Source organism: Bos grunniens, chromosome 2 (genome assembly GCF_055505025.1).
Source record: "Bos grunniens cultivar Pamir isolate PY7600 chromosome 2, Bosgru_T2T1.0, whole genome shotgun sequence".
Taxonomy (NCBI): Eukaryota; Metazoa; Chordata; class Mammalia; order Artiodactyla; family Bovidae; genus Bos; species Bos grunniens.
Window position 1 is genome coordinate 4,136,298 of NC_141166.1, and position 13,282 is coordinate 4,149,579.

At 49.2% G+C, this 13,282-nt stretch overlaps 1 protein-coding gene and 1 long non-coding RNA gene across 2 annotated transcripts; one reads left to right on the plus strand and one right to left on the minus strand.

Annotated features, from left to right (window-relative positions):
• Window positions 1–9,067: 9,067 nt before the first annotated feature.
• On the plus strand, window positions 9,068–10,662 carry LOC147377287 (uncharacterized). The gene is made up of 2 exons (XR_015150165.1): window positions 9,068–9,171; window positions 9,338–10,662. It is a non-coding gene; the product is annotated as an uncharacterized LOC147377287 (long non-coding RNA).
• Window positions 10,663–11,144: 482 nt separating this feature from the next.
• Window positions 11,145–12,413, minus strand: RNF186 (ring finger protein 186). Its single transcript, XM_086364841.1, has one exon. It carries the CDS (start codon window positions 12,206–12,208, stop codon window positions 11,528–11,530), a length of 681 nt encoding a protein of 226 aa, XP_086220967.1. The 5' UTR covers window positions 12,209–12,413; the 3' UTR covers window positions 11,145–11,527.
• Window positions 12,414–13,282: the final 869 nt, after the last annotated feature.

The following is a 13,282-nucleotide window of genomic DNA, read 5'->3' on the forward strand; positions in this document are numbered from 1 at the left end:
CTAGTCTTTCCCATTCTGTTGTTTTCCTCTAATTCTTTGCATTGATCGCTGAGGAAGGCTTTCTTATCTCTTCTTGCTATTCTTTGGAACTCTGCATTCAGATGCTCATATCTTTCCTTTTCTCCTTTGCTTTTCGCTTCTCTTCTTTTCACAGCTATTTGAAAGGCCTCCCCAGACAGCCATTTTGCTTGTTTGCATTTCTTTTCCATGGGATGGTCTTGATCACTGTCTCCTGTACAATGTCACGAACCTCATTCCATAGTTCATCAGGCACTCTATCTATCAGATCTAGGCCCTTAAATCTATTTCTCACTTCCACTGTATAATCATAAGGGATTTGATTTAGGTCATACCTGAATGGTCTAGTGGTTTTCCCTACTTTCTTCAATTTAAGTCTGAATTTGGCAACAAGGAGTTCATGATCTGAGCCACAGTCAGCTCCTGGTCTTGTTTTTGCTGACCGTATAGAGCTTCTCCATCTTTGGCTGCAAAGAATATAATCAGTCTGATTTCGGTGTTGACCATCTGGTGATGTCCATGTATAGAGTCTTCTCTTGTGTTGTTGGAAGAGGGTGTTTGTTATGACCAATGCATTTTCTTGGCAAAACTCTATTAGTCTTTGCCCTGCTTCATTCCGTATTCCAAGGCCAAATTTGCCTGTTGCTCCAGGTGTTTCTTGACTTCCTACTTTTGCATTCCAGTCCCGTATAATGAAAAGGACATCTTTTTTGGGTGTTAGTTCTAGAAGGTCTTGTAGATCTTCATAGAACCATTCAACTTCAGCTTCTTCAGCATTACTGGTTGGGGCATAGACTTGGATTACCGTGATATTGAATGGTTTGCCTTGGAAATGAACAGGGATCATTCTGTCATTTTTGAGATTGCATGCAAGTGCTGCATTTCGGACTCTTTTGTTGACCATGATGGCTACTCCATTTCTTCTGAGGGATTCCTGCCCACAGTAGTAGGTATAATGGATCTACTTTGACTGTATCTACTTTGACTGATCTACTTGACTGTTTGACTGTGTGGATCACAACAAAGTGTGGAAAACTCTTCAGGAGATGGGAATACCAGACCACCTGACCTGCCTCTTGAGAAACCTGCATGCAGGTCAGGAAGCAACAGTTAGAACTGGACATGGAACAACAGACTGGTTCCAAATAGGAAAAGGAGTATGTCAAGGCTGTATATTGTTGCCCTGATTATTTAACTTCTATGCAGAGTACATCATGAGAAACGCTGGGCTGGAGGATGCACAAGATGGAATCAAGATTTCCGGGAGGAATATCAATAATCTCAGATATGCAGATGACACCACTGTCATGGCAGAAAGTGAAGAAGAACTAAAGAGCTTCTTGATGAAAGTGAAAGAAGAGAGTAAAAAAGCTGGGTTAAAACTCAACATTCAGAAAACTAAGATCATGGCATCTGGTCCCATCACTTCATGGGAAATAGATGGGGAAACAGTGGAAGTAGTGAGAGACTGTTTTTCTGGGCTCCAAAATCACTGCACATGGTGACTGCAGCCATGAAATTAAAAGACGCTTGCTCCTTGGAAGAAAAGCTATGACCAACCTAAAGAGCATATTAAAAAGCAGAGACCTTACTTTGCCATCAAAGATCCGTCTAGTCAAAGCTATGGTTTTCCAGTGGTCATGTATGGATGTGAGAGTTGGACTTTAAAGAAAGCTGAGCGCTGAAGAATTGATGCTTTTGAACTGTGGTGTTGGAGAAGACTCTTGAGAGTCCTTTGGACAGCAAGGAGATCCAACCAGTCCATCCTAAAGGAGATCAGTCCTGGGTGTTCATTGGAAGGACTGATGCTGAAGCTAAAACTCCAATACTTTGGCCACCTGATGCGAAGAGCTGACTTATTGGAAAAGACCCTGATGCTGGGAAAGATTGAGGGCAGGAGGAGAAGGGGATGACAGAGAATGAGATGGCTGGATGGCATCACAGATTCGATGGACATGAGTTTGAGTAAACTCTAGGAGTTGGTGATGGACAGGGAGGCCTGGCGTGCTGTGATTCATGGGATCGCAAAGAGTCAGACACAACTGAGTGACTGAACTGAACTAAACTGTGGGTGTGGGTCTGGTAAGACCTTTTTATTGTGAGTAACCAATTGACAAAGTGTATCAAGCCCCACCCAGACTAGTGAGTGGGGCACTCTCTGCCCCCTTCTGATGTCCGTGTCATCACAGACGCTTTCTCCATCCCTTTTTCACTGTAATAAAACGTGTCACATAAAGCTCCAAGTGCCTGAAAGCCTTATCTCTAGTCCTGAAGCTAAAGTCTCTTCTTTGGCTATCACGAATCCAACACTGTTCACCATAAACTAGGCCTCACAGAGCACTGGGTCTTGGGGGAAGGGCTGAGGAGCTACCAGAATCCTCTGGGTATCTGGCTTATTTAAAGGAGGGATATTAAAGGATATGACAGGTGGCCTTGTGGACCAGTAGGATGAGACTGGATTCAGGGCTCCTTTGCCTACAAATGAAACAACACAGTCCAAATGGTTTAAGCAAAGAAAGGGAATTTGTTGACTCAAGAAACTATTGAAAAGTCTAGAGGAAAGTTGATTTTCAGGCATGGCCAGGTCTGGTTCATTTTGATGGAGGCAGGGAAGATGAGGAAGGAAGGGAGAGAGGTGGGAGTAGGAAGCGGTTTTAAGTGTGGTGACTGGGAAGGGCTGGAGCTGGGTTAGACCCCCTGCTTCAAACTCAGTGCAGCCACTCAGGGAAGTTCCTTATCTTATCCATGTCTCAGCTGCCTTCCTGAATAGGGGCTCTGTGTTGATTCGTTGAGATGACGGTGTCAAATGTCCAACAGAAAGAATAATAGGATTGTTGTGAAGAACAAAAGAGTTAGCTTTGAGGAAGAAAGCTCTAAGGAAGCTCTGAGAACAGTAGCCCGAATGTAGGAGGCTCTTGCTAAACATTAGCCAAGATGATGGCTGCTGTGGTTTTGGAACTGCTGCAGCCACTGCTACTTTGCAGGCTGCTCTGTTTTGCAAACTGACTCCAGTGAAGGACCTTGGGCTAGTTGTCTACACAGACCTAGAGTTTGTGGACTTCCCTGGCAGTCCAGTGGTTATGCTAATGCAGGGGACATGGGTTTGATCTCTGGTCTGGGAAGATCCCACATGCGGCGGAACAGCTAAGGCTGTGTGCCACCACTCGTGAGTCCGCGTGTCCACAGCTCATGCTCTGCAACAAGAGAAGCCACTGTGACGAGGAGCCCACGCCCCACACCAGAGAGTAGCCCGCACTCATTCCAGCTGGAGAGAATCTACATGCATCAGCGACAACCTAGTGCAGCCCCCTCAAAAAAAATTATACATACATGCATACAGGTGGCTCAGACGGTAAAGCGTCTGTCTACAATGCAGGAGACCCGGCTTCGAGCCCTGGGTTGGGAAGATCCCCGGAGAAGGAAATGGCAATCCACTCCAGTACTATTGCCTGGAAAATCCCACGGAAAGAGGAGCCTGGTAGGCTACAGTCTATGGGGTTGCAAAGAGTCAGACATGACTGAGTGACTTCACTGAACTGATGTAAGAATGAGACCTTGTTTCTTCTGGGGATTCTGAAGCCAAGGAACTGGAAACCAGTCTCCTCCAACAGCGGCTGGCCTGAGATCCAATTCCATGTTTTCCTGTCCAGTCCCACATTTGAGCAGAGGCAACCTGGCCACCATTTCCCTGGGCCTGACATCTGGGCAGCCTCACCACAGATTCAGGCTGGCTCTCAGGAGGGCTGGGGCAGGAGTGCAAGAGGTCCTCCACTCCTTGGCCTGTGGCATTGCCTCATTTTCCAGGTTTTGAAGGGGCTGAAGTTGATGGTGGGATTCTTCAGCAACCAGGAGCCTGGACGGCTCCTGTATTAGGTCATGAACTTTGGTTGCAAGCAACAGAAACTGACTCTGGCTATCTAAAGAAAAAAAAAAAACAAAAAACAATTGTAGGGAAGGAAACAGAGCTCACTGAAGAACTAGTGGCTCAAGGGTCAGAGCTACGGGGACCATCTGCTTTGTTGCTACCACTTTAAACACTCATCCCTCCTTCATCACTAACTCCAGATTGCAGTTCTGGAAAAGATCGTATGATCTGTATCGTGTGACTGCTTCAGCTGAAACGGGAGGTCTGTGGAGGAAGGACCAAGCACCCTAACTGGTGTAGTGGTTGCTGGTGGGACCCTTCCTTGGCTGAGGTTAACCACAGAGCAGTTTCCCCAGCAAGAGAGATGAGGGATCCACAGGAGGGGCCGTTGAATGTAACAAAGTCAGAGGAAAGAAGACAGACAGTCCTGTCCTCTCTGAGCAAAGAGGCTCTGATGGTGAGTTCCTCAAGCACCTTGAAAGATAGGCTTTCCTGCTTGTCCATGCAGACATGCTGCTAAGAAACTGTGAGGCAGTGAGAAGCGTAGCTTTAAAGTCAAACTGTAGGTTCAACTTCTGGCACCTCACTCACTCACTTGTGACCTTAAGGTTGGTCAGGCATCTTAAGGACTTGGGTTTTAACTCTTTAACCTGTGAAATGGGGATAATTATTCAGTAGTTCCCATATGGTTGTTTCTAAGATTAAGGATAATTTAGGAACTGTGGGCTCTGATTACCACTTCATCTCTGACATATTGGGCTCTATTTGGGGGGAAAATCACAGGGATTTTCTGAGCCTCAATTTGCCATGCACGAAATGGGAGTGAGAACTTAATCTTTGGTTATCAATCAGACTTGATTTTGAGCCTGACTTTTTTATGAGTGTTGTTACAAGACTCTGGGCAAGTTATTTTGCTGAACTTGAAGCAGCCCAGCTAAGGGGTCCGGTGCAAGCCCAGGCACAGGATGGATGCTGTGTCGGTTCCGAGGGCTGCTGTACCAAGGAGCCACAATCCCTTGTTCCTTAAACAACACTCGTGGATCAGACAGTAAAGAATCCACCTGCAATGCATGAGACCTGGGTTCGATCCCAGGCTTGGGAAGATCCCCTGGAGGAGGTCATGGCAACCCACTAGAGTATTCTTGCCTGGAGAATCCCATGGACAGAGGAGCCTGGCTGGCTACAGTCCATGGGGTCACAAAGAGTTGGGCACGACTGAGCGACTAAGTACAGCACAGCACACCGAGTCCAAGTCTGGTCTGCTCCCTCCATGACAGGCCAGTAAATCAGGAGATGAAGTGTTGAGGCAAGAATAGCAGCTTTATTTGGAAAGCCAGTGTCCAAGAAGATGGCTTGCTAGAGTCTTAAGGTGCCCTCTTATTGGGGTCTGGATGCTAGTTTCTCTTCCAGAACAAGAGGAAGACGGAGTGAGGAAGTAAAGTAAAAAGGCCACGGTGGTGGTGTTAGTTGCTACCATGGACTGTAGCCCGCCAGGCTCCTCTGTCCATGGGAGTCTCCAGGGAAGAATACTGGAGTGGGTTGCCATTTCCTCCTCCAGGGGATCTTCCTGACCCAGAGAGCGAACCCTGGTGTCCTCATGGTAGGCAGTTTCCTGCATTGCAGCTGGATTCTCGACCCACTGAACCACCAGGGAAGTCCCCAAAGGCCAGAAGTCTTGCAAAATATCTCCTGATTTGGCCAGCCTCAGGAAGGGGATGTACTAATTTCTCCTTTCCTGTGGCCAGTCCCAGATGGGCAAGGTCAGGGTGTTTCCTTGTGAGCTGAACAGAGGCAGAGGGGCCGGGTTCCGGAGGCAGGCTGCCATGGATGCTCATGGCTAGAGACCGCACGCTTGCAGTGGCTGCAGTGACAGAAGCACCAGCAAGCAAAGGTTAAAGAAACACATCCGACACGGAATCAGATTCTGTTCTTCCCTGTCACAGTACTAGAAACTTCTCGTCTCATACCGTTCTGGAGGCTGCAAGTCCAAGATCAAGATCTCAGCAAGGCTGGTTCCCGCTGAAAGCCCTGAGAGAAAGTCTATTCCAGGCCTCTCTCCGAGCTTCTGGTCACTTTCTGGCCGTCTTTGGCATTCCTTGGCTTGTAGAAACATAACCCCTTTCTGCCTTCACCTTCGCGTGGCTGATCTTCTGATGAATCTTCATGGTGTCTTTCTTCTAAGCGTGTCTGAATCCATGACCAGTTTCCCCATTTTTATAAGGACACCGGTCATATTGGATTAGGACCCATGCGGATGACACTCATTTTAATTTGATTATTTTCGTAAAAATCTATTTCCAAATAAGGTCACATTCTCCTGAATGGAAAGGAAGTCCAAAACAGAGGGTATATATATATATATCTGATTTGTTTTGCTATATAGTAGAAACTAACACAGCATTGTAAAGCAACTATACTCCAATAAAACTTAAGTTATTAATAAAGCAAAAAACAAATAAGTTTACATTCTGAAGTAGTAGAGATTAGGGCTTCAGCCTATATTTTGGGGGGAAGGGAGACACATTTCAACTTTGTACCCATTGGTTTCCCTTTTTCATCAAAGTTCCTTATCAAATACGATTAAATACCTTGTTCAGTACCTGGCACAGAGCAGACCTTCGATAAATATTTGTTGTGTAAATGCACTGATGGATCTTAGATTTCATGGTGTCCTGAATTCTCAGAGAGTTCCCTACTGACTCAAGAAATAGTCTCCTTTAAGAAAGTGACTTCAAGGTCCCAAGGCAAGAATATAAAGTTCATGTGAACAGCTCCAGGCAGATTCAAGAGCACAGATCTAATTTCTCTTTGAATGTGCTCCATGTTCTCCCCATAGCCTGAGAGACGGCAGGAAGGTCCTTTATTCCTGGAAATATTTTCCATTGCTGCAAAGAATTCATTGTTCCAGCAAAGACCGCAAGGCTCCTTCCGGTCATTTGAGAGAGCTTCCAGTGATGAACGGGTGCTGTAGGCTGAGATGGGAACCCGGCTGTAGGAAATGGGACAGGCGACCTTCCACAGGCGTCTAGCCCTGGCACCCCTGAGTCCCCCAGCCAAAGGGGGAATGCCACCTCTTCTTAATTTTTCACCCTTCAGGCCATGGGCTCACATACGTTGTTGTGCTTACAACGTGACCAGGAGTGTTTCATCTGGATACAGTAAAGTGACTCAAAGTCTAAACTCTGGAATTGGACTTCTGCTGTCTGGCCTTGGCTCCACCACCACCTTACTGTGTGATCTCGAGCAAGTTACTGAACCTCTCTCTGTGCCTCAGCATCCCTATTGGTAATTTGGAGTTAATTAATAATAGCACCTACCTTATTGCAGAGTACTGAAGAATTGATGCTTTTGAACCATGGTACTGGAGAAGACTCTTGAGAGTCCCTTGGAATACAAGGAGATCAAATCAGTCAATCATAAAGGAAATCAGTCCTGAATATTTATTGGAAGGACTGATGCTGAAGCTAAGGCTTCAATATTTTGGCCACCTGAGGAAAAGAGCCAACTCATTGGAAGAGACCCTGATGCTGGGAAAGATTGAGGGCAGGAGGACAAGGGGACAATAGAAGATGAGATGGTTGGATGGCATCACCGACTCAATGGACATGAGTTTGAGTAAGCTCTGGGAGTTGGTGATGGACAGGGAAGCCTGGCATGTTGCAGTCCGTGGGGTCGCAAATAACTGAAGACGACTGAGTGAATGAACTGAAGCGAACCTTGTAGCAGATGTGATATCATATGTAATACACTTCTCTCAGTGCATACAGACCATGTTAGGGGTGATTGTTTTCTTATATTACTGAAGACATTGCTGATGTTGAGGCTGGTTAGTGGAGGAGGTAAATTCTAGTGTCCAGGTTCTTTTTTTTTTTAATATTTATTTATTTTACATAGCAGCCAGGTCTCAGTTGCAGCACGTGGGATCCAATTCCTTGACCAGGGATTGAATGCAGGTTCCCTGCACTGGGAGTGAGGAGTCTCAGTCACTGCACCATCAGGGAAGTCTCTAATGTCCAGGTTTTAATCCATGTCCTTATTAATAAGATTGAATAAAATAGAGTCTGTACTCATCATTCCTGTTAGGGCTTTCTAGAACTCAATCCATTTCTCTTTGTCTTCCCTCTTTCTTCTTTACTTTCTTACAATCCTAAATGCTCAACCATGGATTTTTTTTTTTAAAACTAATTTCCAGACAACTCTATGAAACCTGTTTCATGGATAAGGAATCTGAGATGCAGCGAGGTGCGGTGACTTCTGAGTGAGAAAACTAGAATTCAAGCTAGGTTATGTCTGACTTTAAGGCCACAGAATAGGGAGATGGGGCTAAAGGGGGTGGAATTGGCTTCTCCCTGCAATTCCTGTCCAACCTGAGGACGTAAGCATACAGTCAGCCACCAGATTGGCCTGTTCTGGACGACTCTCCTACCCTGGACGGGCTTCTCCACCCCATTACCAAAGCTGGGCCCCTGCTCTCTGTCACACTGAACAGGCCCCATGGAACCCAAGGGGTTCAATGACTGATGAGAAAGCCAGGCTGTTGGGACATGGGATTCTCATTCAGTAGCACTTAAAAAAAAAAAAAAAAAACAACTAACTACAATGTTGAGATAGTTTCAGGTGGACAGCAAAGGTATTCACCATACATATATGTGTATCCATTCTCCCCCAAGCGCCCCTCCCATCCAGGCCATCACGAGCTTTTTGTTTTCTGTTTTTCAATGTTCATTTATTTATTTAGCTGCACCAGATCTCAGGTGAGGCATGCGAACTCTTATCTGTGGCATGTGGGTGTTAGCTCCCTGACCAGGGAGTGAACCCAGGCCCCTGGCGTTGGGAATGCAGACCACCGGACCACCACAGAAGTCCATCCAGCAGCACTTTAAATGCCCAAGGAGCCCCTGGCAGGTGGGTGGCACCCTTCCCTACTGCTGCTGCTAAGTCACTTCAGTCGTGTCCGACTCTATGCGACCCCATAGACGGCAGCCTACCAGGCTCCCCCCGTCCCTGGGATTCTCCAAGCAAGAATACTGAATTGGGTTGCCATTTCCTTCTCCAGTGCATGAAAGTGAAAAATGAAAGGGAAGTAAAACACGGCTCAGAAAAGTTCTGTGAGTCTGGCTGGCCACACCCTGGGTCTGAGCCTGGCTTTGAGCCCCGGCCCGCCTCTCTGGTTCCTTCCACTCACATCCTTTCGCAGCACTGCCTGTCTCCTCTGTTTCTCTCCAGGGCAGCCTGGGCTGACATCAGCTTCTTGTGCTATCTCTCCTCACACTGCCAGGAGCCGAAAGGTACTCAAGGACCAGGTGGGCTTCAGGACGAAGGCACAGAAATGTCAAGACAGAGGACACACTGTTGGGGTCTTTGTGCCAGCATGGCTCCTTCAGGGGAGGCTGGCACTGGGTGGCAAGAGTAAGGAAGGCCAGCCCATTTTTCATTTCTGTTCTTTCTCTTTAGCATAGACAATAGATGCTAGGATTCCCTGGCCTCCCTGAAGACTCCAGAGGGTAGTTTCCTGTCCGCCTCTCAAGCCCGCTAGCAGTGACCAGCTTCCTGGCTGCTTTGGAACTGCGTGCAAAGGAGGCAGTATATTGGAGCAGAAGGAACCCTGGGTTCATTTCCTAGGGAGCTCTGGCAGTGGCTGGCTGAGCAACCTTAGGCAGATGAATTGACTTCTCTGATCCTCAGTCTTCTCTTCGGCATGGTGGTCTCTCCTTCGTAAAGTTGTCGTGAAGATTCAACTAGATGACGGACACAGAGCACTTAATGTGGTGCTTGGCACATGGTAAGCGCTCGGTAAACTTGAGCTCACCATTACTTTGGTAGAAATGGTGTTGTTATTAGTGATGGAAACCTTGGTGGAGGGTCCAAGATCAAGGTGGAATGGGAGTAGAGGTGAATGAGGAAAGAACGTTCTTTCCCTAACCTACTGACTACCCTCCCAAACTGCACATGCCCCAGGCCAGTTCTGGACATGCCGAACAATTCTTGTCATTTATTCATCCTGGGGAGACAAGGTGTTCTCCAGGCCCACTTGGCCTTGGCTTAAAAGGATGGGGACACCCACACACCCTCACTCATGCCCCCTCCCAGTACCTGGAGTTAACAAAGCGTGGGTGTCACGGAGTTGCCCTGAAAGCACCTTGTAAGAAAAAAGGGAGATTTTGTTTGCAGATTGCAAGAGCTAATTGCATACAGACTTACACCCTGACTTTTCTGTATGTGACTCCAGAGAGGCTGTGGCCCTTGTTCATTGTTCGGGAGCCCAGCAGTGCCCTCAGCTTCTGGGTTTCAGGAGACTTAGGAATAGTCCAGTCCTACTAGCTCGTTTTGCGGGAAATGAAGCTCAGAGAGCCAGAAGGCCCAGTTCAAGAACACAAATGCAGCAACTATCAGGAAACGGGGCCCAGGAGGGATGATGGATTGGACTCAACGCGCCCTTCTGAGGTTTCAAGTCTGCCTCTCAACTGTGGGGTCTTTGGAAGGATATCATGCGACATCTCCCATCTTTCACCCCCCTGCACCCCGACGGGTCCCCCTGGCTGGTGCCTGATTCCGGAAGCCACGGAAGGTCATTCCCTCCCGCAGAAGTCTCCTCTGTTATGGAGCAGAAATGGCCAAGAGAAGATGCGAGAGCCTTTCAGATGACTGTGGCTCCCTGGGTGAGGTGGGAAAGACGGGGTTATTGGAGAGGACCGTTGTATTTATGGGGCCTCTTATCTTTACGACAAAATCTCAACTGGGCATCGGGATGCAATAAGAAAGAAAACAACAACTGTAAAGATTTGGTTCCAGAGTGTGGGATTGAGCGCCTCAGATGGGCAGCTGGACCCACCGTTGGAGGGGAGTCCTTGTAACCCTGAGATTCTCTGTTGTGTTAGGGCCTGATGACATGCAGCTGAGAAATCCTGGTGGAGCTGCTGGGAGCAATTCTCAGACCCACCAGGGTCCTCCCCACTCCTCCCCAACTCAGCCAGCCAAATGTGGGCATCCCCCAGCCACAGCAGGACTATCACTGCTCTGCACAATTTCTCCCTCTCCATCCCTGGGAGCAGGTCAGTAGGAGACCTGAGCCACCAGGACCTTTGGAGAGGTGAGATGGGCATCAGACAGACAGCATCAGGGAGAGCACAGGAAGACCTCCTGTGGGCTCTGACTTCCCAGGAGGGAAGATACGGCACAGCCTGAAACAGAAACAAACTACCCAAACACACAAAATCAAACGGAAAGAAAGACAGAAAGAAAAAACTCAGAGAAATTGCAAAAAAAAAAAAGGAGTTCCAGTTCTATTTGTTCTACAATACCAATAATATTTGCAATACTCTCATCCAGATATAGAAAGAAAAGTCAGGGGCATTGGACTAAAAGGAACAGGAGACCCCCTTCCTCTGTCCCGTTCAAGTAGTTCCTTCCCCAGCCCCAGAGTTTATTAATAGCTATGCTATATCCACGGCAGGGGTGAGTCTATTGTCCAAAAGCACAGTTCTTGACCCTAGACAGCCGTTCTGGCTTTGGCTGGCAAGTCCAGGGGGCAGTTACTCTCCCAAGGGAGCCGGTCCGCTGCATAACCGCTTCCTCTGTTCACCGTGATGGTAAGCGGGCCGCAGCGGCAGAAGGGACCCCCGACTCCGCCCGGTCAGAGCTGGCTCAGGAGATGGAGGCGATCTCGCTGGGTTTCCGCTCTCTGCAGAAGAGAGTCCTGGGGGTGGGCACGCAGCCGCCCTGCTGGCCGGGGTGAGAGCAGAAAAGCAGAGCCAGCAGCAGGGCCAGGGTGACGAGGAAGCTGAGCACCCACCGGATGACGCCGGGGTAGATGAAGGGCAGGATGAGGACGATGAGCAGGACCAGCAGGAGCAGGTGCGCGGCCAGGCGCCGGGCCGCCGCGCGGTTGGTGCTCACCAGGTCCTGCTCCTCCTCTCCGGCTTCCCTGGGCTGCCCTGCTGTCAGGGTGGCAGGGTTCGCCAGCCCCTGAGGGCGGAGCGGCACCTCCAGGCCCGGCCAGGCTAGCCGCTCCAGCACTTTCTCCTGGTCGCGCAGGGTGCAGACGAGGCCCCCGGGGACGGCCGTGACCTTGCGGCACAGAGGGCAGGGGATGGACCAGGCGTCGTCCTGCACGCACAGCAGCAGCTTCAGGCAGACGGCGCAGAAGGCGTGCTGGCAGCCCAGCAACTTGGGCGGCCGGAGGCCGCTGTAGGGCTCCCGGCACACCAGGCACTCCAGGTCACCCTCTGTGGGGCCGCCAGGACCTCCATCGCAGCCTGCGGGGTCGGAGGGGGTGGCTTTTTGGCAGACCAGCTGGGGCTGCTGCGGGATCTCGGGGCAGGCCATTCTGGGCACCCGGAGCCCCCAGGACGTGGCAGCTCACCGCCTGGGCATCCACAGGCAGAAATCGGTGGGTGTTGCTGGGACCTGAAGGCTGTCTGGCCGCAGGCTGGCTGGCTCGAGTCTCCTTCTCCTCCTTCTAGTCTTGAGCCGTCTGCCACCACTCTCCCAGGGCTGCTCAGCTTGTTTCTTGGCTCACGTTGTCCCTTCAGTTATTATTATTTCTTTCCTTGAAACCTAGGGTTAATCAGTAACTCTCCGCCCGGAGACTTTGAATTGCCTGATAGAAGGGCCATGGGGGCAGGGAGGGCCAGTGCGGGAACCTGATAGAAGGGCCATGGGGGCAGGGAGGGCCAGTGCGAGAATCAGGATTTTCCTGTTGGGGCCCGTGCGTCATGATTGCCCGCAGGACTACCGCTTGTGAGCTTCAGGATATATTAGAATCACCACCACCACCACCCCATCCCCAGAATCTCTTTTTTTAGAAAAAAATTTATTTAGGGCTAAGTCAGGTCTTGGACTTCCCTGGTGGCTCAGCAGTTAAGAATCCCCCTGCCATGTAGGAGACATGGGTTTGATCCCTGGGTCAGGAAGATCCCCTGGAGAAGGAAATGGCAACCCACTCCAGTATTCTTGCCTGGAGAATCCCATGGACAGAGGAGTCTGGTGGGCTACAGTCCGTAGGGTCACAAAGAGTCAGACACACAGCTCAGTGACGAAACGGCGTCAGGTCTGAGCTGCGGTGTGTGGGTTTTCTCTCTCGTTGCGGTGCTTGGGTTTAGTTGTCCCACAACATGTAGGATCTCAGTTTGCCAACTGGGTATTGAACCTGAATCCACTGCAGTGGAAGGCAGATTCTTAGACCACCGGGGAGGTCCTCCCAGGAACCTTTCAAAATACAGGTTTCCAGGTCCCCAGACCCAGAGATTCAGCAAGGTCTGGATGGAAATCTCAGAATTTGCCCCATTTATAAATGTCATCATGATTCTAACCCAGGCGGATTGCAGGGACCCCCAATTTGAGAAACATTGCCATGGGTGGATCTCCATGAAAGGTTTTGGATGTCAGGATCAATGGGAA